The sequence below is a fragment of the Ipomoea triloba genome, chromosome 15, assembly GCF_003576645.1.
Source record: "Ipomoea triloba cultivar NCNSP0323 chromosome 15, ASM357664v1".
In the NCBI taxonomy this organism is placed as follows: Eukaryota; Viridiplantae; Streptophyta; class Magnoliopsida; order Solanales; family Convolvulaceae; genus Ipomoea; species Ipomoea triloba.
Genome location: NC_044930.1, coordinates 343811 through 370276, shown reverse-complemented (window position 1 = coordinate 370276; position 26466 = coordinate 343811). Strand labels below are relative to the sequence as shown.

The following is a 26466-nucleotide window of genomic DNA, read 5'->3' as shown; positions in this document are numbered from 1 at the left end:
CTATAATGAAACTAGTGTGTAGAAAATGAAACCAAAATCCAGAGTCATACAATAACATAAATAAATTGTCAAATGAACTTGAAGAGAAATTAAAATAATACTTCAGAATTACTATAATAAAACCGGTGTGCGTGGAAAATTAAACTAAAAAATATAGCTCATGCAATGATGTATATTCTGAAATAAAATTGCAGTAAAATAAAAATGATACTTTGATATTGCTGTAATGAAATTAGTGCGTTTAAAAAATGAAACTGAAAAATATAATAATATTATCAAATTGATCAAATGAAACTGAATTGTAATTAGAATTATACATACTCTATGATCCACTCGGCTACATGGACAATGGTCCTCAACATCTACTCTAGTCATTTATCCTCAATTAGTTTCGTGTAATTGGGTTGGCATGGGCTACTACCAATCTTCTAAGCCCAGATTAAAGTTTCCAGTTGCCTTAATGTCTGCCCCAGTAGTTTCCCAATATCAAAAGGCCATGTTCCAAAGTTAGCTTTACACCAATGTTGGATGTACATCTGATCGATCTTCCTAGTTGGGCCATGATCCTTGTCTCATCCGTTCAATCATTGAGCTTTATTATGGGCAAATCGAGCTTTTCTTCCTAAAACTAGGATTTTTTTTATCATTATTATTATTTTTAGGATTGTGATCTCTACCCATGTGAATAGAGTAAACCATTTGACCAGTCCCCTATCACTTAGTGTGCTGACCGTTAGGCGAAGGACAGTCTTCTAGTTGTCGACGGGAGGGATAACCTTGGAAATTTTTTTAAAAAAAAATCAATTCAACTTTATTTCTCTTCATCCAACTGGAAGAAGAGTTGAAGACTCCCAAAAATGATGATCAAGAGGGTGGAACATAATTTTCATATCAAGTTAAAAGTTTGATTCTTGCCTACACATCTTCGGTTAAGCCAAATATTTTTAGTGCAGTTTATTTATATTGTGTGATTTATGAGCTATTACACCTGAAAAAAAAAAAAGTTGAAAGCTTTGTTTATAGAGATAAAGTTGTCATCTAATGTCTTCTTTTAGGTGAAAGAAGATATCATCTTTTGTCTATTGGTCATCTTAATTTGAGTTGGTCAGTTGTGTATAACTTAAGATGGTTTACATTTTTGCCGTCAACTCGGCACGTGGAGGCCCAGCATCATTAATTAATTGTCTGATTTCATTTATGTATCTTCTAGGTTTAAACCCCTTGGATTTGCCAATTTTCACAAAGATAACATTCTTAAAATTAGTTATATTTTATTGTTTGATTCGGTTTTTTATTTCATAAGATAAGTAATAACTCACTTATCGTATGCTAAGGACTATGTTCCCTTATTGTATATGACATAATATGACAATGGTAGGAACATAATATATACACCAATAATACACGAAGATTTTATTTTTTAGTTGAAATGTTTTGTATTATTGGCACTATCAAAGAGTCCATATATATCAGTCTGTGAGGAGATCCATAGAATATAGTCACAGATGAGTATGTTAGTCAAATTACGACTTCTAACAGTAATTTTATATTGCTGCAAATTTAAAACGTGAATAGATTTACTTGGCAAAGTTTGGAAGGTGACATACAATATGATTTAATAATTATAATTTTAATATGGATCCATTATTAGTACCAACGGACAAGGAAAATTATTGTAAGTACATGATCGATCCACACAGCTGTGAACTACAGTTCAAAATGGTGTGATTTGAGCGCTATTATACAACAAATATACTTCTACATAGTACATACTTTCGAATAATAATTACAAGTTTTCCTGATCACACAAAAAAAAATGCTACTATTATTTAAAACTTAATAATAAATACATTAATTTTTTTAATTAAAAGAGACAGGTACTAATGTACAATAATACTCTCATGCCAATTTTAATTAATTTATTAACAAAACAAAATAATAATGACTGTTGTGTCGTTTCGATATTTAACTAATTTTTTTGAATGCGATATTTAAGTAATTAACTTCATGAAAATTACGCCAAGGACCTTGTGGTCCAGTGGCATCAAACTCTTCTCTTTTTATACGGGAGGTGGTGGGTTGGAGTCAGTATACTGCATTCTAATAGAGTTAGTAGTATTAAAAAAAAAAAAAAAAACTTCATGAAAATTACATTTAATAAATTTTGATACTGCCAACCATACAATTCGATTTAGATGGCTATACTATATTTGGTGAAATTATATTATTTTGTTAATTCTACATTTTCACCTCGCAAGTTGCATCTATCACATCTTGGATGAGTAACGAGATATTGAACGAAGAAGATCCTCCTTCTTCTCCGGCCTTCTTCGCCATCTCTGCAAGTTTCTGAGCTCTTTTACTCATCTCCTCTCCTTCATCGCCCATTAGACAATCTATGGCGTTCTTCACTTGCTCTCTCTTCACCATCACCCCTTTCTTCTCTTCTTGCCATGAATTCACACCCACTTCAACGCCAACTCTCACCCCAATCTTCAAGACCTTGACGATGAACTTCTCGTTGAAGAATTGCTCCGCGAACATGGGGAATGTGATCATGGGCACGCCGGCTGATACTGCCTCGAGAGCCGAGTTCCATCCGCAGTGCGTCATGAATCCTCGAATGGACGGGTGGGATAATATCTCCAGCTGTGGGGCCCATCCTCGGACGATCAACGCCCTTCCTTTTATGAGCAGAGAAGAGAGAGTGTATATTAATTCAATAACTCACATGATAGAGAGATGTCAATAACAGTTCTGGACTAATTCTAGAAAAAAATATATACCTTGACTAGACTAAATCAATATAATAAAAGACATGCAAATATTATTCCTTCATACCTTTCACCCTCTCTTCGAGCCCGTCTTCTTCTAGCCATTTCTCGACCTGTGAGGAGAAGTTGATACCTCGGATGACCCAAATGAAGGGCGAGTTTGATGCCTCTAGTCCCAACCCGATTTCTTTTAATTGGGAAGGTGAAATCTGGCAGAGACTTCCGAAACAAGCGTATATGACAGACCGTGGCTTCATCGTATCAAGCCAAGGTAAACAGTCTTGGTCGGACGAGAATCTGTTCCCTCTGTTTCGCTTCTCGTCGGTTTCTCTGTTGCAGAGCGAAACCGGGCCCACACACCATACGGCTCTTCTCAGTTTCTTGTACTCGTTCACGTACCACGGCTCCAGCTCCTCGAAACTGTTGATCAAATTCCCCCGAGCAAGATCATGAGCCTGAAAGGAACGTAATTTTTGTATTCAATAGAGTTCAACAATCACAATCATAGAAAATATAGATATATATAAAAGACGAGTCTCAGATAAACTATAATTGATAGTTCTAATGTATTGTGTCTGAGGCAGATACATAAAGTCCTAATACCTTTTTGATTCTGTCCATAATGCCTACCCACTTGTCGGAGTGTTTCACTGTGTTTTCCATAAGCTGACCTTTGCGCAGTTCTATGTTGTCCGGGATACGAGGAATCAAGAACGTACCAGAATCTGTGTCGGCAGCCTTAGTCTCCTTCAAGATATGCGAGATTACGTTAGTGAAACAGGAAACCGTCTGGAACACATACCTCGGAATGTGGAGCTTTGTCGCGATGTCTTGCGTCCAAGAAAACGCGCTGGTGTCGACGATGCAGCTCGGCTTCGGGTCGAGCTGCGACACGATTTTCTCGAGCGGTTCTCGGAGCATGTCGGAGGCTTGGAAGAAGTCGATGACGAGATCCATGGAAGCGAGGGAATCCATGTTTTCGCAGCCGTGGGGCAGCCCGGCTTGTTGGCAGGGAAACTCGACGGTGATTAGTTGGATTTTGAGGTTCGATTTCGCCGCAGGAATCTTGACGGAGTCGTTGTACCTGTCGGCATTGGAAGGTGTGGTGATGATGGAAACGGTAACGCCGCGTTTGGCTAGCAGTTTTGCGAAATCCGTCAGGGGGATTATATGGCTTTGGGACATTAGGGGTATCAAGAGGAAATGAAGCTTTTCCATTGTAGAACAGCTTAGAATCTTAGATTGACACAGAGAGTGATAGATATATGCAAAGAGTTCAACTTTGTATTATATATATATAGGGTAGATATGTGTTCCTATCCTTTGATTATGGCGTAATACCATACGCCATGTTGATATAGGCATTTATGATTTATGAATGGTGAATTATGAGTGGGGTCCACTTGCAGACAGTCCATATCTCATCTCATTTATATAGTTACTTTATATGGTTTTTCTTTTCCAAAAAAAATTAATCGAATTAAACAATAATTATATAATTACGTTATATGTCTTTTCAATGAAAAATTAAAAAATATACTTTTTAGATTACAATACAAGAACGTAACATATAGATTCGAGGTGAATTAGCTATGCTTATGAAACGTAGTACGTACGTTTGCCTAATCCTAAGAAAGCCGCCTTTGGCGTCTTCTATAATCAATATAATGTGTTCACTTTCCCAACAGACATGCCTCTTCCTTCCATTTATCCCTGATGTCCATTGCTATCCTTCTTCCCAAGAGGTTAAATCACTCGTGGTACCTCAACTAAACATAGAGATCGGCTAAATCTTTACTTATTATGCATAAAGAATCACTCACTTTGAGAAGTTGTTCTTACATTGTCGCTCGTAAGACTTGATTCCTGATTTTATTGGAGAGCAGAATCTCGGTGAAAGATGGAAGGAAAATATCTCAGTCTGTATTCAAGTTGTGGAAGAAAATATTACATTCTGGAAAAGGGAATATGCACTCTAAATATAGAGGTGCAGTAACAACGGAAATAACTACAACAGAAAAGACCCTTCTACCCTTCTCCTTCTTCCTTTAATAGATTTAGTGATCTTTCTTCTTAAATTTTACCCCTGTAACCATTTAAGGTGTTTATGCGGACATGTCCATTGCTATCTTGGTCACACAACGGGTAATCTTGTTTAGTTCTTTGAAAATGTGGTTGACACCCACAAATCATATTAATAATTCATGTAGGGGCTATGATGGACCCGATCAAAGTTATGTTAGTATTTGGAGTGGTTGTGATCTACATACTTTTTCTGACGAAGAAGGATATTCAAGAATGATAGTGATATATTCAAAGTAAATAGTTAAGGAGAAAATTGTAATTAAAGTGAAATAAAATGAGATAGTAAAAGCCAAATAGTTTAATCTTCAAAAAAAGAAAGCCAAATAGTTTATAGCTTAATGTTAATGATGTTATAAATAATTATTTCCTAACATTGATTTATATAATAAAGGTTGTAATTCCATAAGGACTCACGTTGATGATTAGTGATGTATAAAGGCGGAATTACTGGGTGAAATTTCATCCCTCTCATTCTGTTAAAATTTAAGTATATAAGGGTTAAAAGATGTATAATGGAAAAAGGATATGGGTTCTCCTAAAATGAGGTTTCACATTCCTAGAGAGATTTATATTCCTTAAAGGAAGTTTCCCATTCTTCTTTAAAGAGGGGTTCTCATCACATCTATAAATACCCAGGAAAACTCTAGGGATCATAGGGTTTTCCAATCATAGGTTTTAGTCTCTGAGTTTTCTAGTCTCTGATTAAGGCATACAGATCAGAGAGGTGAAGCATTCTTGATTATTCAGGTTAGAGATTACATCTCCAATGGAATCAAGTAAGTCTTTATCTTTATTCTTGTTTTAATTAAAGATCCATAATCATGAACATTATTTAGTTGATTAATTTTATTTACATGCGGTTTATTGTTATTTGTGCTTCTGCATTCAAGTTATAAGCGCATAAAGGTTTTAATTAACAAATAATACCTATCTATTTTTCTAAATAGAAGGTCAATATTATGAAAGGAGTAAGGAGTATGGCGATTCAAATTTGTTAACTCTCATTTTTTCTTTTCCAATGCATGTAAAGGTATTTCCTTTTTTAGGAAACGAGCGGTTTAAATTTGTTAATTTTACTTCTTTAATTTTCTTTCCTAGGTATGTAAAGGAATTTCCTTTTTTAATATTAGGAAAAGAGTATGGCTGGCGGTTCAAATTTGTGAACTTTCCTTCTTTCATTTCCAAGGCATGTAAATCTTGTATAAATACCACTGGCATATTGAAACAAGTTCAGTTAACTTTCATTCTTTATTTTCTCAGCATGTAAATCTTGTATAAATACCCCACGAGTTTTTTTTTTTTTTTTTTTGAAAGGATACCCCACGAGTTTTAAATTCTCTTACAATTAGTCTACTAATTCACTCTACATAAAATGACATAACATATAACCTATATATTTAAGAGCAAATAATTTTTCAAATAAACGGTAGACGGGCTCATAAAGCTCACCAACGACAATCATTATTGCATACACCATGGTCCACACAACTATGTGGACCATAAATATAAGGTACATTTTGATTATACTAAAAGTACATTATTTTTGTATATTACATTATTTTAGGGTACATTATTTTTGTACTATGAAATAATGTACCTTCAGTACAAAAATAATGTACTTTTAGTATAATAAAAATGTATTTTATATTCATGGTCCACACAGCTATGTGGACCATGGTCCACACAATAATTTGCCCCTACATAAGACGAGTTAAGGAGAAAAAAAAAAAAAACAAATCATAGAACTTGCGAGTGACATGTGTTAACACTGCTACACAAAATGACATGACATATAATATAAGCTAGGTTACACATTAAGTTTCACTCAAAGTTCAATAACGCTGCATATTATTTTTTGGTGATTTTGATGATTTGTTGGATTAATAGTGTGATGTTGAGGTGAGAAGACCCTCCAGCTTGCACTGCCTTCTTGGCCATTTCTCCTACTTTTCTAGCTACTTCTCTCCTATTCCCTTCTTTCCCTTCCTCCATTACTCTTTCAATGGCACTCCTCACGTTTTCTCGCCCAACTTTCCGTTCGGACCTGTCTTCCTCTCCCATGTGCATGACCGACTCCGACCCGACGCTCACCCCTGTGCCTACTACATTCACCACAAACTTCTCGTTCAAAAACTGCTCGGCAAACAAAGGCCACGTTATCAATGGCACACCCGCCGTTATCCCTTCTAGAGTAGAATTCCATCCACAGTGCGTTAAGAATCCTCCGATGGATGGGTGAGACAATATTAGTACTTGTGGAGCCCACCCTCTGATCAAGAAACTTCTTTTTTGAACCCTTTCCTCGAACTGATTCGAGGATATCCATCTCTCTACCTGCATGTCACAATATGAAAATAATTAAGTGGATCTCAAAAAAATTCTTTATAGTAAAGATAGTGTAATAATTAATAGGCCGGAATATTAAACATTTGTTATATCATGACACAAAAATTCTGTACCAGTTAACACATTATGTCATTTTATACCTACAATTTAAACAAATAACTTATAATTGTTGACCCATAATATGTTAGTTACAAGTACAGAAACTGTCAAAGCCGGAGAATTGTATGTACTATACCTGTAGTTGCTTCTCTCCGGCCGCTTTGACAACTAGTATGAAGGGACGATTTGAAGCCTCCAAGCCCAAAGCTAGCTCAACGAACTGCGCGAGCGTGGTTCGAGCGAGGCTTCCGAGGCAAGCGTAAACGACACTCCCTGGCTGCCAAGAATCGAGCCATTTTAGGCAATTTTCTTGGTCGATTGAGGCTGTCGAGTTCCCCCTCTGGGCTTTGTCGTCTACGCTATCCTCGTTGCATAGCGACAGCGGTCCAACGCACCAAACATTAATCCCACCTTTGACTTTCCGAAACTCGTCAACGTATTTGTGTTCCAGCTCCTCAAAACTGTTGATTATATATCCGTACGCGCCGCCTTCGCTCGCTTTTATCTTTTCCCGGACATCGTCCATGTCCAACGTCCCCGGATTAAAAGCGCCCGGGAGCTGCGCCCTGGTAACTTCGATTCTGTCGGGGATGTCGGGGATCAAGAACGGCGTCGTTTCAGGGATCCGGTTGTCGGCCTGGAGAATATATAAGTTATGAATGGACATTTGACTGAAACAGCTCATACCGTCGAACACAATCCTCGGAATCTTAAACTTCTCGGCCGTTTGAGCCGTCCAGTGGATGTTTCTGTCGCAGATAATACACCTCGGCCGAGGGGTGATCTCTTCTAGAATCTTCTCGGCTTGATCTCGGAGCTTGTTGATGGCGGCGAAGAAGTTTGTGGCCAAAGTGTAAGACGGCAGTGTATCGAAGCTCTCACAGCCCGCCGGCAGCCCGGCCTCCTCCGCCGGAAAATGGAGGCGGCGGAGACGAATGGGGAGGCCGGAGGAAACCGCGCGGTCTATCACGGCCTTGAACCGGGAGGCGTGGAGTGTAGTTAGGAGAATTGTAACGGTGACGCCACGGCTCGCTAAGAGCTTCGCCATGTCCACCATGGGAATGGTGTGGCCTGGCGCCATTAAAGGTATCATAACAAAGCTTATCTCTTCGGAAACAAAAGCCATTATTCAAACGGGTATCGGAATCTATGCTCGGAGTTGGATTCGGTGATATGTGGGTTTAAGGAATCTTGTATGTTTCAATATAATGTAACCGCTTGTAGTGATTAATAAGTGGACGATGTACGAGCTTACATGTGTCACCTGAGAGTATAGTATGAAGGGAAATAAAGGCCATTGTAACTGGGATCGATCGTGTTTCTTTGTCGTGTACCCTAGAAGAGGAGTTAGCTTTGTACACGCATCTCATCTCTAGCCACCCACCCCTATGTGACCAAACAAATATTATCCAAAAACTATGATCACTTTATTCATTGGGAATGAAGCAAAATTTTGTGAATATCAAGTAATTAATCTCTTTTACACAACTTTAGTGCATGTGTATGAGGACGGGTTACGTTGTTCGTGGTTCATCCGTCAAATTAAATCAAGAATCCAAGAACGCTAATAAATAGTTACTAAAGAAAATTTCAACTCAGACTTAAATTTGTAATTTTGTGATTGACAAGCTAACTGTTAATAAATTTAATTGCATGCGATATATGGTTACTCTAGTATTTGTCCGCTCTTGATATAGGATTTACATAGTTTGATTGTTTCTAATTTTTAGTTCTTTGTTTTCCTCTATTGTTTTTTTAACACCATAACAACGACAAAACAGGTTTGGAGAGCTATCTATTGATTATTTGCCACCTTATAATTCTTTGACAAGTAAAGTTACAAAACAAAAAAAATTATGTTATCCACTCAATGTATTTCCTTCTTTAGTTACATGATATATACAGGTCACAGGATATATATCGTAAAATATTTTATATAATATTTACTGAGCGAGATAGATAAAAGAGGGTGCTGGATGGTCCCAGATCAGATGCAAATAATGGTGCAGGTGCAGATGCATGCGCAACAGTTCATTTAACTTGAACCTTAACTTTTGTGTCGTACTAGATTATGTTAGAACTTGGAAATTGTTTATATATATATGCAGGAAATATCAGACTGATGAGGTGGCCACTGAAGATTCACATGCATGATACCTTTTTAAATTATAAAATAATACCTTAAAATAGACCGCTGGCCATTGGCCAATATAATAGCCCAATAATCTTAAAATAATTGAATTGTCTGGTTTTTTGGTTGCTTTGCTCGTATGTAAAACAAAATCTGTTGCTATTTGTACTACAAAAGGGTATGCAAGATGCGCTGGGATGGGTATGTGAAAATAATGCAAGCAATTAATGACTTAACATATGATTCCACGATCAAAATAAATCAGCCAGCTACCTGGGCCATACATTTATTATCTATGAACTATATCCATACACGTCTGATCTTTTTCTTCATTTATTTTTCTGGATGACAAGAGAAACTCTAAGAAAACCCATAGGCCACTCCGATCCAATTGAGAGTCGACATAGTACGTATAATATTTCAATCAACTTGGCTAAGGTTGCTTCAAAAATAAGATCGAAAAACATGCCCCGTTTTCACACAAATTATACATAGTAAAGTAGCGTGTACATGAAACATGAAACTATGAATAATCCTGGGAGAGAATGAAAAAAATGGAATTGCTAGTATAATTGTATACTAGGTTGCTAAAAGCTAGTTTCTTGAATTACATCTCGGATTAAAGCTTTTACACTAAGATAAGATGAACCCTCTTCTGCAGTGGCTTTCTTTGCCATCTCTGCAATCTCTACAGCCTTTTCCCTTCTTTTCTCTGCTTCTTGGCTGTTCTCCATTGCCTTTTCTACAGCATTCTTCACATCCTCCCTCAGTATTACCAGCCCAGATTTCTCTTCAATCCCCCAGGCAACAGCGGCTTTCACTCCCACACTAACACCGCTCCCTAAAACATCCACAATCAGCCTCTCATTGATGAACTGTTCTGCGAACAACGGGCACGTGATTATTGGTTTCCCGGCACAGATGCCTTCCAGAGTCGAGTTCCATCCGCAGTGTGTCAGGAACGCCCCAGTGGAAGGGTGGGACAGGATAAGGAGTTGCGGGGACCAGCCGCGGATTATGAAGCCTCTCCCATTAGTCCTCTCTTCAAATTTCTCTTCTTGGATCCATTTTTCTAACTGTTTTGATTTTTCGCCTCCTCTTATGACCCATAGGAAGGGGGAATTTGATGATTCTAAGCCTAACCCAACTTCTATAAGCTGTGTAGCAGATAGCCCACATATGCTTCCAAGACAGGCGTAAACTACTGATTTTGGTTCTTGGCTATCAAGCCATTCCAGGCATGGGTGTTTGTTTTTTGTTGGGGGATTGGGATTTCCTCTTGTTATTTTCTCCGTTTCTGATTTGTTGCACGCTGAAACTGGGCCAATGCACCAGACTCTTGTTCCCTTGGTTTGCTTGAATTCTTGGATGTAATCCTGTTCCAGCTCCTCGAATGTGTTTACTATGATTCCATCTGAGATAGATTCGGCTGCGACTATCTTGTTTCTAACATCAATTAAGTCTTCTGAGCCTGGATTTAGGGCTTCCGGGAGTTGCGCTCTGGTCAACTTGATTTCGTGATGCAAATTGGGCACTGTAAATGGTTCAAACCTGGAAACAGTTTCGTGGATTCTTGAATTGTGGAGACTCTGTGTGCATGCAAAAGAAAAACACCCCATTCCGTCGAAGAACAACCTCGGAACCTTAAACTTGCGGGCGGTTTCGACCGTCCAGGCTAGGTTTTTCCCGGAAATTATGCATCTGGGACGAGGTTTCAGATCCTGGAACAGTTTCTCGAATGGTTCCTGTAACATGGCGGCGGCTTCGAAGTAATTCTTGATCGCGTCCCGCGACGGCAGGGAGTCCATGTTTTCGCATCCGGCCGGCAGGCCGGCCTGGACGGCCGGGAACTCGAGCTCCAAAAGCCTGATCTTTAGGCCGGATTTAACGGCGAAATCTACGGCGGATTTGATTCTGGGAGTGTTGAGGGGCGTGGAGACTATGGAAACGACGACGTTGTGGTGTGCTAGTAATTTGGCTATGTCCACCATGGGAATAAGATGCCCTGGAGACATCAAAGGGACAAGAACAAAATGAATCTGGGCACTATGATCCGCCATTGCAGCCTTGCAGGCACTTTTTGAATTTTCTGAATGGAGTGTATGAAGATGAGAGCTAGCTAAGATGGCGAGAGTGACGTGTAAAGGGTGTGATATGATCTTAGATCTTGGGGCAAGCCGCCGGCAATAATGGCGGGTGACGCAAAAGATTATTGCAGGATCAGAGTATTGAAGTCAACGAAGTCAAGGAAATGGATGGCACCGAAAGATGTGCAATTTTAATTTCAGTTTTATTGAAAGTGGTGGCCAGAAGAATTTTATATTTTATATTGCATTATCCTATGACTACAAGTGTCGAACAAAAGGATAAGTTGGGCAGGGCCGGCTGGCAGGCGGATTTATGGAAATAGTTGGTACGCCCCATGGGTGAAAGTAATTAGTTAAAATTAGACAATGAAAAAAATGTATGTTTGGGTTAGAACTGTCCATGCGGGCTGATGGGATGAGTTGTCAAAGTCTGTTTTTGTGACAAGGTGGACTAAAAAGTTTTTTTTTTTAATCGTACCGACTCGATCTCATAACCTTTCGCCATACAGAAAAGTTACTACATGTCATCTGAGCACAAAATGCTTGACTTGTATATTATTAAGTTAACTTATTTATTTTTATATTTTTGGTAATAATAAAATTTATGAATTTATGATATAATAATTGTATTTCACTCACTTAACTACATCTTTTTGAATAGAATAAGCTATTATTGTCCTGTCGTGTCTTTATATAACTAAGAATGGAATCACTCAATTCGAATTCCATATACAGATCTAAATGGTAACAGTGTGGTGTCTTGACAAATTAATGGAAGGAATCAATGCTGTCCTACTTACAGGCCCATCTCAGGATACGGTTTCTGACTTTCTGATAACTTCACAAATTCAACAAAAAGAAATAACTAGTATGTACCACTATCATGCTACAACTATTGATGCCCCCTATCTATACTGTACAGCAGGTTGGGCAACAGCATTCATCATATCTTGACAAACTCACATGAAAACCAAAATGAGAAAGATAGATACTTTCATGCGATGGCAGAAAATTTTATTCATCATTATTTAGAGCATTCATATCAGTTGTGAATTTTATTTAATTTTTGTCATACCAGGTAAGAAAGAAAAGGAAAAGCAGAGAGGAAAGAAAAGAAAAAAATAAAAAAACAAAATTGACATGCACAGAACAAAAAAAAAAAAATAAATAAATAAAAATCAAAGGTTACTTACGCGCCTATTGCACGCGCCAGCTAGGCGTAGCAGGTGCATAAAACGCGCACCTGACTGCTGATGTCTTCATATTGTTCAGAGCTAAAGTAGCATAGGGGCCCACAAAAATACATATCTTGATTCTTGCAGGAATAAAAATTCAAAAAAAACCCACCTCTTACACTAGTTTAAAAATCATATGTTAATTTTTTTTCTTCAAAATTTTGAGCAAAAACCACTAATGTATTGCTCTTAAAGGTGTAATTAGAAAAAGAAATTGATAAATCACACTAGAAATATTTTATATAATAAATTTGATAAAAAACATTGACAATAATTAAACTTGTGATTTTTTTAAAGAAGATTATAAGCGGAAGGCATGTGGTATATTCTAAATTATCTGTCACAAGTTGCGATTTGATTCTTGGGAGTTTCAAAAAGAACTGTGGGATTCTGGGAGTATTAATCTTTGGTCAAAAGCAATTAAAAAGGCATACTTTTCAACTAGTTTTTGTAGTCTAGTTGAGCTGAGAAACAAGGGAGGTCCGAACTGAGAAAAAATGGAAGGCTTTGCTGAGCTGAAAGAAGCAGTGGAGAAGGTGAAGTTGGTGGATGCTCATGCCCACAACATAGTCAGCCTTCACTCCAAACTCCCTTTTCTCAGCTGCTTCTCTGAAGCCACCGGCGACGCCTTGTCCTCCGCCCTACATACCATCAATTTCAAAGTTTGTCTTCTTCTTCTTCTTCTTCTTCTTCCTACATATCTGTTTTCTTGGGTAGTGAGTGTATGTGTGTATATGTCTCTGTGGTTTGTTTCTGGTTTACCAGCTTAGGCAATGTTTTGTATACCCATGGCTAAATACAAATGGATAGTGATGATAGATTCACAGTCCTTTTAGAGAATGTGAATAAAGATTGCTGCTTTAATTTCCAAGAAAAGAAAAAGATTGAACCTTTAACATAAATAGTACATTGTTTGAAGCATAATGTGAAAAGTAGATACCTATATTGCTATTTTTGTCAGACTTAGCTAGTATGATATCATGTGACTTTTGGTTTAAGGTTTTTTTTTTTAATCCTGTCTTTAATTTAGAGAAGCATAAGGGAAATTGCTGAATTATATGGCTCAAACATATCTCTACATGCCATTCAAGAATATCGCCGCTGCCATAAATTGGAAGAGAGCACAGCTCTCTGCTTCAAGGCTGCAGGAATTTCTGTATTGCTTATTGATGATGGGCTTGACTTGGATATGAAGAATGAAGTTGAGTGGCACAAGAATTTTGTACCAATTGTTGGTAGAATACTAAGGATTGAGCATTTGGTTGAGAAAATTCTCGACGAGGTAATATCATAATTCCTAGCAATACGAATGCAATTGGGAATCTTCAACACGACATTCATTTTGTGAATGCTGTTATTTATAATGCCTCTATTAAATTCGAAAATTTTCTGCTGTGATACTATTTTAGGGGAGATCAGAGAAGAAAACATGGACTTTGGATTCATTCATGGAGGTTTTTATGGGAAGACTGAAATCATATCCTTTCAGTACTTTTATTTGTATTTTCGTTCTTCGTGCTTTTGCACATATGTTCGAATATGGGTTCTGTTTATTTATTAACGAGGTAAACCCCACTCCTCACTATGTGAGTATGTGGGTAAAGCCCTCGCCCTGTGACCCTAGCCGGCAAAGAGCCACAAGGAGGTAAATCAGCCTAGGTTACCCATAGCTGACCGGCACAAACTCAAGGGCTTGAGGTTCGAACCCACGACCTCTCGGCTGCAGGTGTAACTCTCTTACCACTTGAGCTGCCCTTACGGGCTTCGAATATGGGTTCTGTGTTTTTATATAGAGTTATCGTTTCTGTTATTTTCCTTAAGCTTTGATACTTTAGCAGATAAAGTTGTTGCATTTAAAAGCATTGCAGCATATCGCAGTGGTCTTGAATTTAATACCGAGGTCACTGCGAAGGAGGCTGAAGAAGGCCTCAAGGCTGTCTTACATGGTAAGATAGGCAAAATGCCAATGATAAAAAGTTGAGCAAAATGAGGATTTATAATTATAATGATGACATAGTTGTTCTACCATTTTGATTTCCAGCTGGCGGTCCTGCCCGCATTACAAACAAGAACTTCATTGATTATATCTTCGTACATGCCTTAGAGGTGGCTCAAAGTTTTGACTTGCCCATTCAGATACACACGGGGTAACAAAAAGCAAATAGCTTAGCATTATCCTCAAAAGTCTCACTGCATCAAACTTCATGTTTTATATTCCTTAACAGTGCATAGTCTTCCTAAGTTTATTATGTAATGTGTATGCAAAGATTACGCCTTTTCATTTTCATGACGTTTTAATTTATTCTTTCGTCAGTTTTGGGGATAAGGATTTGGATTTGAGGCTGTCTAATCCTCTTCATCTTCGCAATCTTCTCGAGGATAAAAGATTCAGCAAGTGTAGGATAGTTCTTTTGCATGCATCATATCCATTCTCAAAGGAAGCTTCCTATCTAGCTTCTGTCTACTCTCAAGTAAGATTTTAAGCCTCCGTTTGAAACTGCTTCGTAATACTTCTATGGCATTGAAGCTAATATTGCATTAGCGCTTAGCTTTCGATGCTTTCACTTGTATTTCCTAGTCCATTTGGAAGCTATATATATGCCTATATGCAAATATAGCTTCATGTCTCTGACAGAAGCAATATTGTCAACTATAGGTATACCTTGATTTTGGCCTCGCGGTTCCTAAACTTAGCTTCCATGGGATGGTTTCATCAATTAAAGAACTTCTGGAGCTTGCTCCAATGAACAAGGTGAAAATCATTTACTTAAGAGTGCATTAATATATTATATTGTTAGACTAAAATTTACATGCTTAACCAAAGACTAGATTATTAAATTACACATTGAAATGGCTGCAGGTAAGTTATCTTTCATTTTCAGGCGATGAAATCTGTTATTTTTTCTTCTAGTTTTCTGAAAGTCAAATTAAGTTTGTACTTTTCGGAGTGATTTTCAACTGAATGTTAAATATTGGCAGGTGATGTTCAGCACTGATGGGGTTGCATTCCCTGAAGCTTTCTACTTAGGTTAGTCCAATCAGAGCTTTGTTTAGGGAGAACTTTCACGTTAACTCTCAATTCTAAAAAGATCATTCCACTGTTTTATACCATTAAATTAGTAGGATTATTTGAAATTTAGAATTTGGAAGTGTAAAGATCATTCTATTGATCTCATGAATAGAAAATGAATACTGCTCAAGAATAACTTCTACTTGTCTCTTCAAAGTAGTAAAGTAATTGATGCTAATTAATGTGTAGTTGTTGCCAACTTGACTGTGTTAATAGGTGCAAAGAAAGCTCGTGAAGTTGTGTTCACTGTTCTACGTGATGCATGCATGGATGGTGATCTGTCAATTACAGAAGCTATTGCTGCAGTCCGAGACATCTTTTCAGAAAATGCAAAGCAATTTTACAAGATTAATATTGCAGTTGAATCTTTGAATTCGAAAACTGATCAATCCCCTTCCCATGCAAAGGTAGATTCGAACAGTGAAACACAAGATGTCACCCTTGTGCGCATTCTTTGGATAGATGCTTCTGGGCAGCATAGATGCCGTGTAAGCTCTTTTGTTTTCCTTTTCAATTGCTCTGCAATTTTGTTGTTCCTTGGGATTACTGTATTTCATGTTTTCTTTCACTTGATTTTGGGCCTATCAGTTATGTTCAAAATGTGATATTAGCACTCACTTTGATGTTTTATGATTGGAAATATCATTTACATTTTGGCATCACTTTTAGGCTGTTACACAAAAACGCTTCAACGATTACATTCAAAAGAATGGTGTGGGGCTAACTTGTGCTAGTATGGGCATGAGTTCATTTAGCGATGGTCCTGCTGATGGGAGTAACCTGAGTGCCGTCGGTGAGATCAGACTAATACCCGATTTGTCAACCAAATGCAAACTTCCATGGTAGGCAGTGGTTTAAAATTATTCACTCAATTTCACGTGGCATGTTATTTTCTTTCCCCGATCCTATTTTATGGAGGAATTTTCTTCTCTCTTCAGTCCTTAATGTATTGGCAACCGTGTTTTATGTATTTATATTGTATATACAGGGCAAAGCAGCAAGAAATGGTTTTATCAGACATGTGCATTGCTCCTGGAAAAGCATGGGAGTATTGTCCAAGAGAAGCGTTGCGCAGAGTTTCCAGAGTCTTAAAGGATGAATTCGACTTGGTATGTGCAATATTATTAGCCCGGGAAATGTGAAAATATTTGTAATCTAATGTCTAGAGGCTGCGTATTCAGGTGATGAATGCAGGGTTCGAGAACGAATTTTTTCTCTTCAAGAGTGTAGTCAGGTATGCCGGGAAAACGTTTAGCTGATCATTTTCCCTTCCGAGTTTGAAATGTCTATTAACCAATGGTATTATACAGGGAGGGAAAAGAAGAATGGTTACCATTTGACTATACTATGTACTGCTCTACTGCATCATTCGATGCTGCATCCTCTGTACTCGAAGAGATTGTTGCTTCGCTTCAGTCCTTAAATATTACTGTGGAGCAGGTAAGAAAAAATTGCTGCTTTTTCGACCTTTTCCACGAGGTGTCAACAGCTATATATGGGGCTAATGGTGTCTACTGAATTAGAATTTAAGAAATCGTTTTGTGTTTTTGTGCCTAGCTACATGCAGAATCCGGGAATGGCCAGTTTGAATTTGCACTGGGATACACAGAATGTGCTAGTGCAGCAGATACCTTAATTTTTGCCCGTGAAGTGATTAGAGCCGTTGCAAGGAAACATGGATTGCTGGCGACTTTTGTGCCAAAGTAGGTCTCAGGAAGAACGATAGTAACGAACTTTATAGGGCGAAACAGTTATATTGCTGTAATTTTCTCCTTATTGGTATTTTTGTGCCTTGTCTCTATCTAGGTATGCATTGGACGATATTGGCTCAGGGTCACATGTGCACCTCAGTTTGTCCAAGAATGGAGAAAACGTATTTATGGATCATGGTGGATCAGCTCGCCATGGAATGTCCAAGGTCGGGGAAGCGTTCATGGCTGGAGTGTTGGAACATCTTCCTTCGATAATGGCATTTACTGCGCCTGTTCCTAATAGGTAATAGTTCGTGACTAATGAATATTGGCCCGTCGTCTTATGTTGTTATTCTATTAATAATGGCCTGTCGTCTTATGGCTAGTTATGATCGGATACAACCTAATACATGGAGTGGAGCGTACCAGTGTTGGGGGAGACAAAACCGAGAGGCTCCACTAAGAACAGCTAGTTCGCCCGGAGTTCCAAATGGCTTTACAAACTTTGAGGTTAAGGTGTTTGATGGATGTGCAAACCCGTACCTCGGTCTGGCTTCGATCATTGCTGCTGGGATTGAGGGTCTGCGCAGATGCTTAACTCTCCCCGAACCAGTCGGTAAGTTTGCACAATCCTTTTACAATGTCAGCTCTGTTAAAAGTTAAAACATAGTAATTTGCTCCTTGTCTTAGTTTGTCATTAGCTCCTAAATGCCATTTTTGAACTGTGATGTGATATTCTGCTTGCATTGATTTCCCCGCGAACAGATGAGAATCCCGAAAACCTTAAAGCAAGTATTCGACGACTACCAAAATCTCTTGCAGAGTCGGTGGAAGCCCTGGAGAGAAACACAACGTTCAAAGGTTTGATCAACGAGAAGCTCTTGGTTGCCATACAAGCAGTTCGAAAGGTTTGTTTTGTACAATGCTCTTTTCATCTTAAAAGAAAAGCTATGAGGTTATGACCCTAATAAGATCGCAACGATAGGAGACCTTTCTAGCAAGCCGCTATTATAAACTGATGCTCAATTTTCCTTTTTTCAGGCTGAGATCAAGTATTACTCTGAAAATAATGAGGCTTACAAGGAACTTATACACAAATATTAACCCTCCATGGTATTGCGAGACTTGTTTCAAGAAATAAAAGAGTATTTAGGTACAATGTTATGCGATACAATAGTACTACCATGACTGAATTCTTTTGAGGTGCATTTTTTAGCACAATCTTCTAACTCTTGTCCAAGAAGCTACTAGGACTGGACTAGTACTACCAACAAAACAGTACAACGTTTTCATGATCAATGTTTCATGGAACATGTATAATAAACATGTTGTTAACATGAGTTTACTTCAATAACACTTTAAAATAAGCACAGGGAGACAGAGTTAAATCTGAAAAAGATGAAATGTGTCATTGTCCATTGAGACAAATAATTATGGGATATATAACAGTATGAGAATCATGATGATGTTGTATACATATTTGTGTGTGTGTGTGTGTGTTTTTTTTTTCCTGGGAAATATATTGTATTGTCTGGTAGTGGGGCAAAGAATTATGATGTGGAAGTTCAAGTAAACAGGCGACAGGTGTTAGGGCTGCTCCGTGACGCTGACACTGGTCGCTCTCGGCAGTTCAAATGGATACTCTAGCCAAACCAAAAGAACCGCTTGTCCTATCAAAAATGTCACCACATGATTTTCATAAACTTTTTTTTTAATAGCTATCAGATAGTGTTAGTAACAATGTTAATCGTATCTGATACAATTAATTATATTTACGTAATTGTAGTAAGTATAATATGCGGCATTCATGTTAATTGCTCTGGTAAAATTTCTTTTTGTATATAGAAAAAGAGTTTGATGTATCTTATCATGGTAATGCCATTTCAAAAGGGGCACAAAAAAGTTTTGATTTTGGACTAATAATGGAAATAGACTTGTTTGAAAATGTAAAATTTGTTAGACTTGCGTGATTGTAACAAGTGCAATATAACACTCATAATATTTATTTAAAGATAAAGGTTTAGTCCAACGCTAGCCTAGTGACATGTAATAGTAATTTTGCAAGTTAGGAATAATCTTCATTTAACACATGAGCAATACCCTCAAAACTCATTTAAGATTGCTCCAATTAGGACCCTCATGAATTTTTATTTAAGGTGAAATATTTTTTGAAAAGTTGGAAAAAAATAAGCAAACAACATAGTCCAACAAGATAAAGATAAAATTAAGAGAGAAAAAAGAAAAGTTCAATGGTAGGTGTTTTATCCCCAATTCCCTTTTCCTTTTTGTCAAAATCAAGAGGCCATTGGACTATTTATAATTTGCTTTTTAGTATGATGTGAATTATATAATATCTTGTCTTGATCAATCTCTAAAAATGGTTGCCTTGTTGCCTGCATGCACCTACCCCACCCCCACCCCCTTAATTCAAACCCTATTTGCTATCACCTCCCCATCACATGCTATATTAATATTATGTTGCTTTTTGGTTTGTTCTAATTGCATTTGCAATAAAGAGGGTTTTGATTGAATGGTGCACCCTAGTTGAGTTGTTCTAGTTTCATTCTAATACTTAAGATGACAACATGCTAACTAATATATAGTGAGTACTTAATTTTTTTTTAATGAATTTTAATAAAATGGGTCCGAAAAGTTGATAATCAAGTACAATTTCCAATGAAACTCAGATACCTAATAGGCCTCACACTGGGGCTGTCGAGATCGAACATTGGTCTCTTCTCTCAAATACTGTCTACTAAACCAGTGAGTTAAACTCATATGGGCAATCAAAAATAAAACATTAAAAAAATCAAAAAAAAAAAAAGAAAAGAAAATGTGCGTGTGCCTAGAGAGTTCCTCACAGTGAGACATATCGGGCCCAGACCCAACTCCGCAGCCGCACAAGGCCCACAGATACCGACCCACCACCAAAACAAATGGGAGCTGGAGCCCAATTGAGTTTCAGTTTCAGTTTCGCCCCTCATGTCATATCTAATTACCAAATTGCTACTTCCCGTTAACTGCCCTTCGACACGAACCGACCTGTCCGTTGAGTTGTCCGCAAGAACGGAATCGCATCTGCAAATCCTTTTTTACAGTATCAGTTTTAGAGATAGAAAGTGAAAGAAAAAGACAACTCTATTCTTTTCTCTCTCTAACCGTATGCATACAGTATATACATAGTGTCTGTGTGTATATGCAATTATATATTCCTTTCTCTTTATATTTTATCTGTGCTTAGCTATACACTATACTGGACGGATGATGAATGGTGCTGTAAGCTTTTCCTCTTTTCTGCTCTCTTTTTTCTCTTCTTAAGTAGAAAGCGCTGTCACTGTTGCATAGTTTTAGCTGCTGCTGGGGTTCTAGAGAGAGAGAGAGAATGGGGTCGTCGTCGACTGGAGGACAGAGCAGTAGCGGGGGGTTTGATCTGTCGTTTAAGATCTTGTTGATCGGAGATTCGGGAGTAGGAAAAAGTAGCCTGCTCGTCAGCTTCATTTCTAATGCCGTTGACGATCTTGCCCCTACCATTGGTACGCCACTTCCTTCCTTTTACCTAATCAGTTGTAATAGGATCCAATTCGTGGTTTGATCTTGTGATATGGACATTGGAGCTTGCTAGAGCTACTGCAGCTCAGCATGAGCTTCTACTGTATCTGTTTGTATATTTTTATGATTTGGAAATCAGTTACTATAATCAAGTATGTGCTTTAATTTTATAACTACACGAAATTGCATTTAAATCCGGTAATATTTGTGGAAGGTGAAAACTTGTGATGTCCAATTTCCATGTTGTAGTTGGTGGTTAACGAAATGAATTTGGCAATGGGACAAATTTCCGTTGATTTCCTGTAGAATTCTTTTAATTTTTAATGTTGTTGCTTTCTGCTCTTTTTGTGAGCTAGCTGTTGTCTGATCTGGGGGCATAAATTTGGAAAACGCAATCTAATAGCCACAATGTAGTGTAGTTGATAAGAGTGGCGAATAGGTTTTGGCTGGGTTGTACTTTGTCTAGTTTCTAGTGTCATATTGTTATATTATGTCTTTGAATGGTGACTATGAAGTTATGGAGCTTGTGTCAAAGCTGGATTTGTACTTCTTGTGAAGTGTCTTCTTTTGGTCCATGATTTGATTTCGACTTGGGCCCAACATATCCTAAGTCACTTTAAAATTCTACTTCAAATGCCATTTTCTGTTTACTAAATGAACCATGACTCAAGGAGTATCCTAGTGAAACTATTACATGGACAAATTAGGAAAATAGAATCATAATTAAGAAGATAAATTCGCAATTAGTAACTATAGCATTTAACCACATTAGTATACTATGAATCCTTATAAAGTCTACATTTCTGCTTATACTAGATTACTAGGTGTTGAATTTGGGACCTATACTTCTTTGCTTATGACAGGTGTTGATTTTAAGATGAAGACGCTCGCTGTTGGTGGGAAAAGACTGAAACTTACACTTTGGGATACAGGTATTGGAAATGCAACCTTCTGTTGTGTTTTACAATCCTCTGGTTTTATTAGTGCTGCATAAACTTTTTTCACTGTTCTAATACAATGTACTCTTTAATAGACTTCTTGAACCAAAAGAAATATACTGCACATTTTTCTCCAGATCTAATGAACTACCTAATTCTGAATTTATAATTCCTTTTGCAGCCGGACAGGAGAGGTTCAGAACATTGACAAGCTCTTATTACAGAGGTGCTCAGGCAATCATTCTTGGTATGTATGGAATATGTATATGATGAATTGAATGGTTTATTGCTTTCCTAATAAAAGAGTTCCTATCCTTGTAGAGAGATGTTAATTGGTCCTTATAAGGTGATTAACCATAGACAGCTACATCCTAAAAATATTTGCACATGATAGCTTTCATTTTCATTTAATTTAGATTTCATTAAATTTCACTTATTTCATCCTTATTCCTTATAACAATCTATCAACCAAGCATGGGATTACTTGTCCAAATCTTAGTCCTATCATTGCTGATCTTTATTCCAAAATTTATCCTGGCTGTCAATCTTCCCATGTCCAAAATTTGAACCAAACAACCTAGGTGCATTCATGTGGAACATCTCTTTTAGCTTCTACTTTTATGCAGTTTGGTATGATGCTTGGTAGACATAGGCAAAACAATCTCTATAAGTTCCCTGTAATGGCAAGTCTCTTAGATTTCATTGAAAGAGTTGTATTTTTTTGTTCTGTGTAGTTTATGATGTGACAAAGAGAGTTACCTTCACAAATATATCTGACGTATGGGCAAAAGAGATGGAGCTTTACTCAACTAATCAGGATTGTGTCAAAATGATTGTTGGGAACAAAGTTGACAGAGTAAGTTTTCTGAAAGATTCTTCTCTTTGGTTTTGTAAAGTCTTGGAAAAATTAATTTTATTGCAGCCAGGCAATTTCTTATGTCTTTTTCAGTGATCCGTAAATCTGCTTCACATTTACAATATGATTCTGACAATCAGGTTACTTCATAAAAAATTTGCTGTCTTGTGGGCTGAGAAAGTGAGGATTCACCTAAATATACTTTAGTTGTTTAAATGTATTGCCTGTTAGTGTGTGAATATGGTAAAGCATAACTTTACTTTGAGATACAAATCAATGCCTCTACCATCTAAAGGGAAAAAAGGAAAGCCGTCATACTTATCTTCTCTGTGGTCAACTTTCTTCAACAGTATAAACTGTAAAATTGAATTTATGAAGATTTCTTGATATTTATGCTGGACTAGCATTACTTAACAATTATATCTTCTATTCTTTCACAATTCCGCAACTTTAGGAATCTGAGAGGGCTGTCAGCAGGGAGGAAGGTATAACTCTGGCAAAAGAGCTTGGAAGTTTATTTCTTGAATGTAGTGCAAGGACACGAGAAAATGTGGAGCATTGTTTTGAAGAGCTTGCCTTAAAGGTGACACACTTACCATCACTTGTTTAGGACCTTAAAGCATGTTATTGGGCACTTTTTAAGTTACCAGAAAAATGGGACCACCCTAGGGGAACATATGAAATCATGTTTGTCGAAGTGCATAAACTGCGTAATGCCCTGAGTTGGTAAAAAGAACACTCCTGATAAGAGACTTTATATTTTCCAGATAATGGAGGTGCCTAGTCTTTTGGAAAAAGGATCTACCACAGTGAAGAGAAATATCTTAAAGCAGAAACAAGAACATCAAACACAAACTGGTGGAGGCTGTTGCTCATAGAAGAATGGGGGATATAGACTCTGCTCTTGACAGATGTATCGTACGAAGTGCTCTGGACGGGGAGCATGTTTCCTGGACAGATTGTGACCAGATTTGTAAATGAGGGTTTCGTTTTCTCATGCTGCTGCTTTATTTCGTGCTTGAGGTCGTCCTACTTAGTGTGCTGCTGCTGCTCTGGGAATGTTGCCATGACCTCTCTATTAGTTAGGTGTATAGTGAATGGTCAGTTTGGTTTTCTGATCTCTTTTCCTGTCCATACATGGAGATTGCTAAGAAAACCAAATTGAATGTATTTATTATCATTCTCCGATTTAATTGGCAATTCTTACTAGCCCGGGTGTTGTGTGCTATTTTTCTTGTTTTTGCTTGGTTGTCTGTGTCATTCAAGAAACCATTCAGAAAGGAAGATAATGAAGAGAGCCTTAAATTTATTAACCCAACACAGTCTGACCTACACAGGTGTAAGCTACAAATAGCAGGGTGGTATCAATACTGCGGTTTGAACTTCCTCAGGTGCTGCAGCATGCTGATCTCTGTTGAACACCAGTTGAAGGTTTAACGGGTTCAGGTAAACTGATTTTGATGGTTGAAGGCTGCAACATTCAAACGAAAACGCCATGGTTATACAGTTATAATACTCTGCAATCGAGGTATGTAAATATTGTAAATGTAATTCATACTTCTGCTTTGCTATCTGCCTCTGCAAGTCTCTGCTTAATGTCTCCAGCAATGGCAAAGAAGCCTTGCTCCACATTGTAGCCAGTTTTTGCACTCTGTTTCAACAACACCATTGCATTCAGGGGCATTGCATTTGCATGCACACAATAACACTACCAAACAGAGTCTAAGATACCCACAGTTTCAAAAAACTTTACACCATATTCATCAGCTAGAGCCTGGCCTCGTGAGGTTGGCACAACCTGCAACAAAACCATCAATCGAATGCAGATACTAAATCGAATGGAGTTTTAGACAAATTATGTTAGTATTACCCTCTTGCTCTCATCCATATCGGCTTTGTTACCAATCAGTATCTTGTTCACAGTATCAGAGGCATGCTGCTCTATATTTTTCATCCAGTTTCTGATATCTGCATCATTCATGTTTATGAATATAAGGTCTGGGAAACTAGTTTGTCATATTATGTTACAGGTTTCACATGTATCATTCAAAGCAAAGTAAGAGAAGCAGAAATGGAGATATACTATCGAAGGAGGATTCATCAGTGACATCATAGACTAACAATATTCCCATGGCTCCCCTGTAATAAGCTGCATATCAGACAACCTAGGAATTAGAATCAAAATATACCATCCAAGGGCTAAACCCAACCAAGTTGGTCAGACTATTGACTTGATAATCACAAGGTTACAAGTTGACTCGAAGCAGGAGCAGCCTATTTGTCATCTTGCTTTGAGCCAGTCAACTATGGTCATAAGACCGGATTTACCCATTGCAAAATCTCGGGTAGTAGCTGCTTCGTAAAAATATTATATCATCCATATATATATATATACCAGTGGTGATTGTTCGAAAACGTTCTTGGCCAGCAGTATCCCATATTTGCAGTTTCATACGTTTTCCATCCAACTCTATAGTTCTCACCTTAAAATCAATCCTGTCACCCCCAAAAAAAAAAAAATCAGTAATCTGGGCAGAGGAATTCATTTACTGTGAATTGAAAAACCATATAATATACCCAATAGTGGTAATATAGCTCTGTGTGAATGAATCCTCAGAAAACCTCAATAACAAACAGCTCTTTCCGACTCCTGCAATTATGAAGAAGCTAACTTCATCGTCAAGAAACAGATCAAACTTTAATAGCACAGACAACAAAAAAAGGAGAGATTTGTTTTCAGAATAGGTATTGGACTTGCCGCTATCACCGATGAGAAGAAGCTTGATGAGGCAATCGTAGTCAGCTCGAGCCGCCATGGGAGATCAGAGTCTGTTTCTGGGAAGAAGAAGAAGAATTGAAAGGTTGAATTTTTATGTTTGAAGAGGTCCACGTATGTCCGGCCTTGTAAGGAGAGTGGCAAAAGAAGAGACAAGTAGCTTTTTGTCTTACGTTGCTCCTTAACTAACTAACGTCAACTATGTACATGTGCTTCGTCAAGTCTTATGTTTTTGGTTTTTAACAGCAGGGCAGGCTTTCATGAGTTGTACAATGAAACTGCAGTACGTGTCTGAATCTGTTTGGAGTAAATTTAAAGTCCAATGCACAAAGGTGGCCCATAGAATAGAATAGATATACTCAAAAGTGAATATGAAATTGCCAAGATCAGCCCATGGACACACTGTGAGGGTACCGCATCAAGGGGTTGAATGATTATTGCATTGTGACCTATAAATTTAAGATCAAAATTGGAATTAATCCTTGTTTTAAAATAGCTAAACGGACATGTATTCTTCTCGTTGTTATCTCTACTAACGTAATGTTTTTTTGGATTTGAGTTTCGACCCATTATGTTGAACTCCCACAACACTTGCTTCTGCTCCTAAAGGGATGATCGAGGGATAAGACTTTCTAATTAATTGAGCTTGTCGCACAAGATTTTTTTTCTAGTGCGGTTTACCTAGCGGACTATTAGACAGGAATAAAATTTACATAATGCACACTATTATTGTAGTGTGTTGTCTTGGAACACAACTCAATTGGCTATATTAGTTGTAACAAGTTTGAAACCTACTAAGATTTTATATATTTTTATAACAAAAAAAAAT

The 26466-nt window shown here is 37.6% G+C and overlaps 6 protein-coding genes across 7 annotated transcripts; 2 read left to right on the top strand and 4 right to left on the bottom strand.

Annotated features, from left to right (window-relative positions):
• Nucleotides 1-2138: 2138 nt before the first annotated feature.
• On the bottom strand, nt 2139-4020 carry LOC116006140 (UDP-glycosyltransferase 73C5-like). The gene is made up of 3 exons (XM_031246419.1): nt 3378-4020; nt 2842-3229; nt 2139-2684 (listed from the first exon to the last, which is right to left on the bottom strand). The coding sequence occupies exons 1-3, from the start codon at nt 3990-3992 to the stop codon at nt 2239-2241; spliced, it is 1449 nt and encodes a 482-aa protein (XP_031102279.1). The 5' UTR covers nt 3993-4020; the 3' UTR covers nt 2139-2238.
• A 2599-nt stretch (nt 4021-6619) lies between these two features.
• LOC116006307 (UDP-glycosyltransferase 73C3-like) lies at nt 6620-8539 on the bottom strand. Its single transcript, XM_031246629.1, has 2 exons — nt 7441-8539; nt 6620-7193 (listed from the first exon to the last, which is right to left on the bottom strand). Exons 1-2 carry the CDS (start codon nt 8428-8430, stop codon nt 6708-6710), a joined length of 1476 nt encoding a protein of 491 aa, XP_031102489.1. The 5' UTR covers nt 8431-8539; the 3' UTR covers nt 6620-6707.
• Nucleotides 8540-9888: 1349 nt separating this feature from the next.
• Nucleotides 9889-11707, bottom strand: LOC116005515 (UDP-glycosyltransferase 73C6-like). Its single transcript, XM_031245724.1, has one exon. It carries the CDS (start codon nt 11493-11495, stop codon nt 10023-10025), a length of 1473 nt encoding a protein of 490 aa, XP_031101584.1. The 5' UTR covers nt 11496-11707; the 3' UTR covers nt 9889-10022.
• Nucleotides 11708-13129: 1422 nt separating this feature from the next.
• On the top strand, nt 13130-18915 carry LOC116007412 (protein fluG). Of its 2 annotated transcripts, XM_031248072.1 has the most exons (18): nt 13130-13419; nt 13788-14039; nt 14167-14234; nt 14588-14703; nt 14799-14904; nt 15072-15228; nt 15414-15509; nt 15737-15785; nt 16044-16315; nt 16497-16669; nt 16816-16936; nt 17009-17061; nt 17138-17267; nt 17385-17530; nt 17634-17822; nt 17905-18134; nt 18284-18426; nt 18560-18915. In XM_031248072.1, exons 1-18 carry the CDS (start codon nt 13255-13257, stop codon nt 18620-18622), a joined length of 2529 nt encoding a protein of 842 aa, XP_031103932.1. In that variant the 5' UTR covers nt 13130-13254; the 3' UTR covers nt 18623-18915. The 2 variants fall into 2 exon arrangements, with proteins under 2 accessions (XP_031103932.1, XP_031103933.1); XM_031248073.1 differs by lacking the exon at nt 13130-13419 and having other exon boundaries at nt 13901-14039; nt 14167-14300; nt 14532-14703.
• Nucleotides 18916-20564: 1649 nt separating this feature from the next.
• Nucleotides 20565-24089, top strand: LOC116007247 (ras-related protein RABC2a). The gene is made up of 6 exons (XM_031247874.1): nt 20565-21051; nt 21931-21999; nt 22187-22252; nt 22740-22861; nt 23316-23444; nt 23629-24089. Exons 1-6 carry the CDS (start codon nt 20901-20903, stop codon nt 23737-23739), a joined length of 648 nt encoding a protein of 215 aa, XP_031103734.1. The 5' UTR covers nt 20565-20900; the 3' UTR covers nt 23740-24089.
• A 48-nt stretch (nt 24090-24137) lies between these two features.
• On the bottom strand, nt 24138-25789 carry LOC116007248 (ras-related protein RABE1e-like). Its single transcript, XM_031247875.1, has 8 exons — nt 25620-25789; nt 25439-25511; nt 25257-25357; nt 24945-25010; nt 24732-24829; nt 24597-24659; nt 24420-24512; nt 24138-24332 (listed from the first exon to the last, which is right to left on the bottom strand). The coding sequence occupies exons 1-8, from the start codon at nt 25675-25677 to the stop codon at nt 24249-24251; spliced, it is 636 nt and encodes a 211-aa protein (XP_031103735.1). The 5' UTR covers nt 25678-25789; the 3' UTR covers nt 24138-24248.
• Nucleotides 25790-26466: the final 677 nt, after the last annotated feature.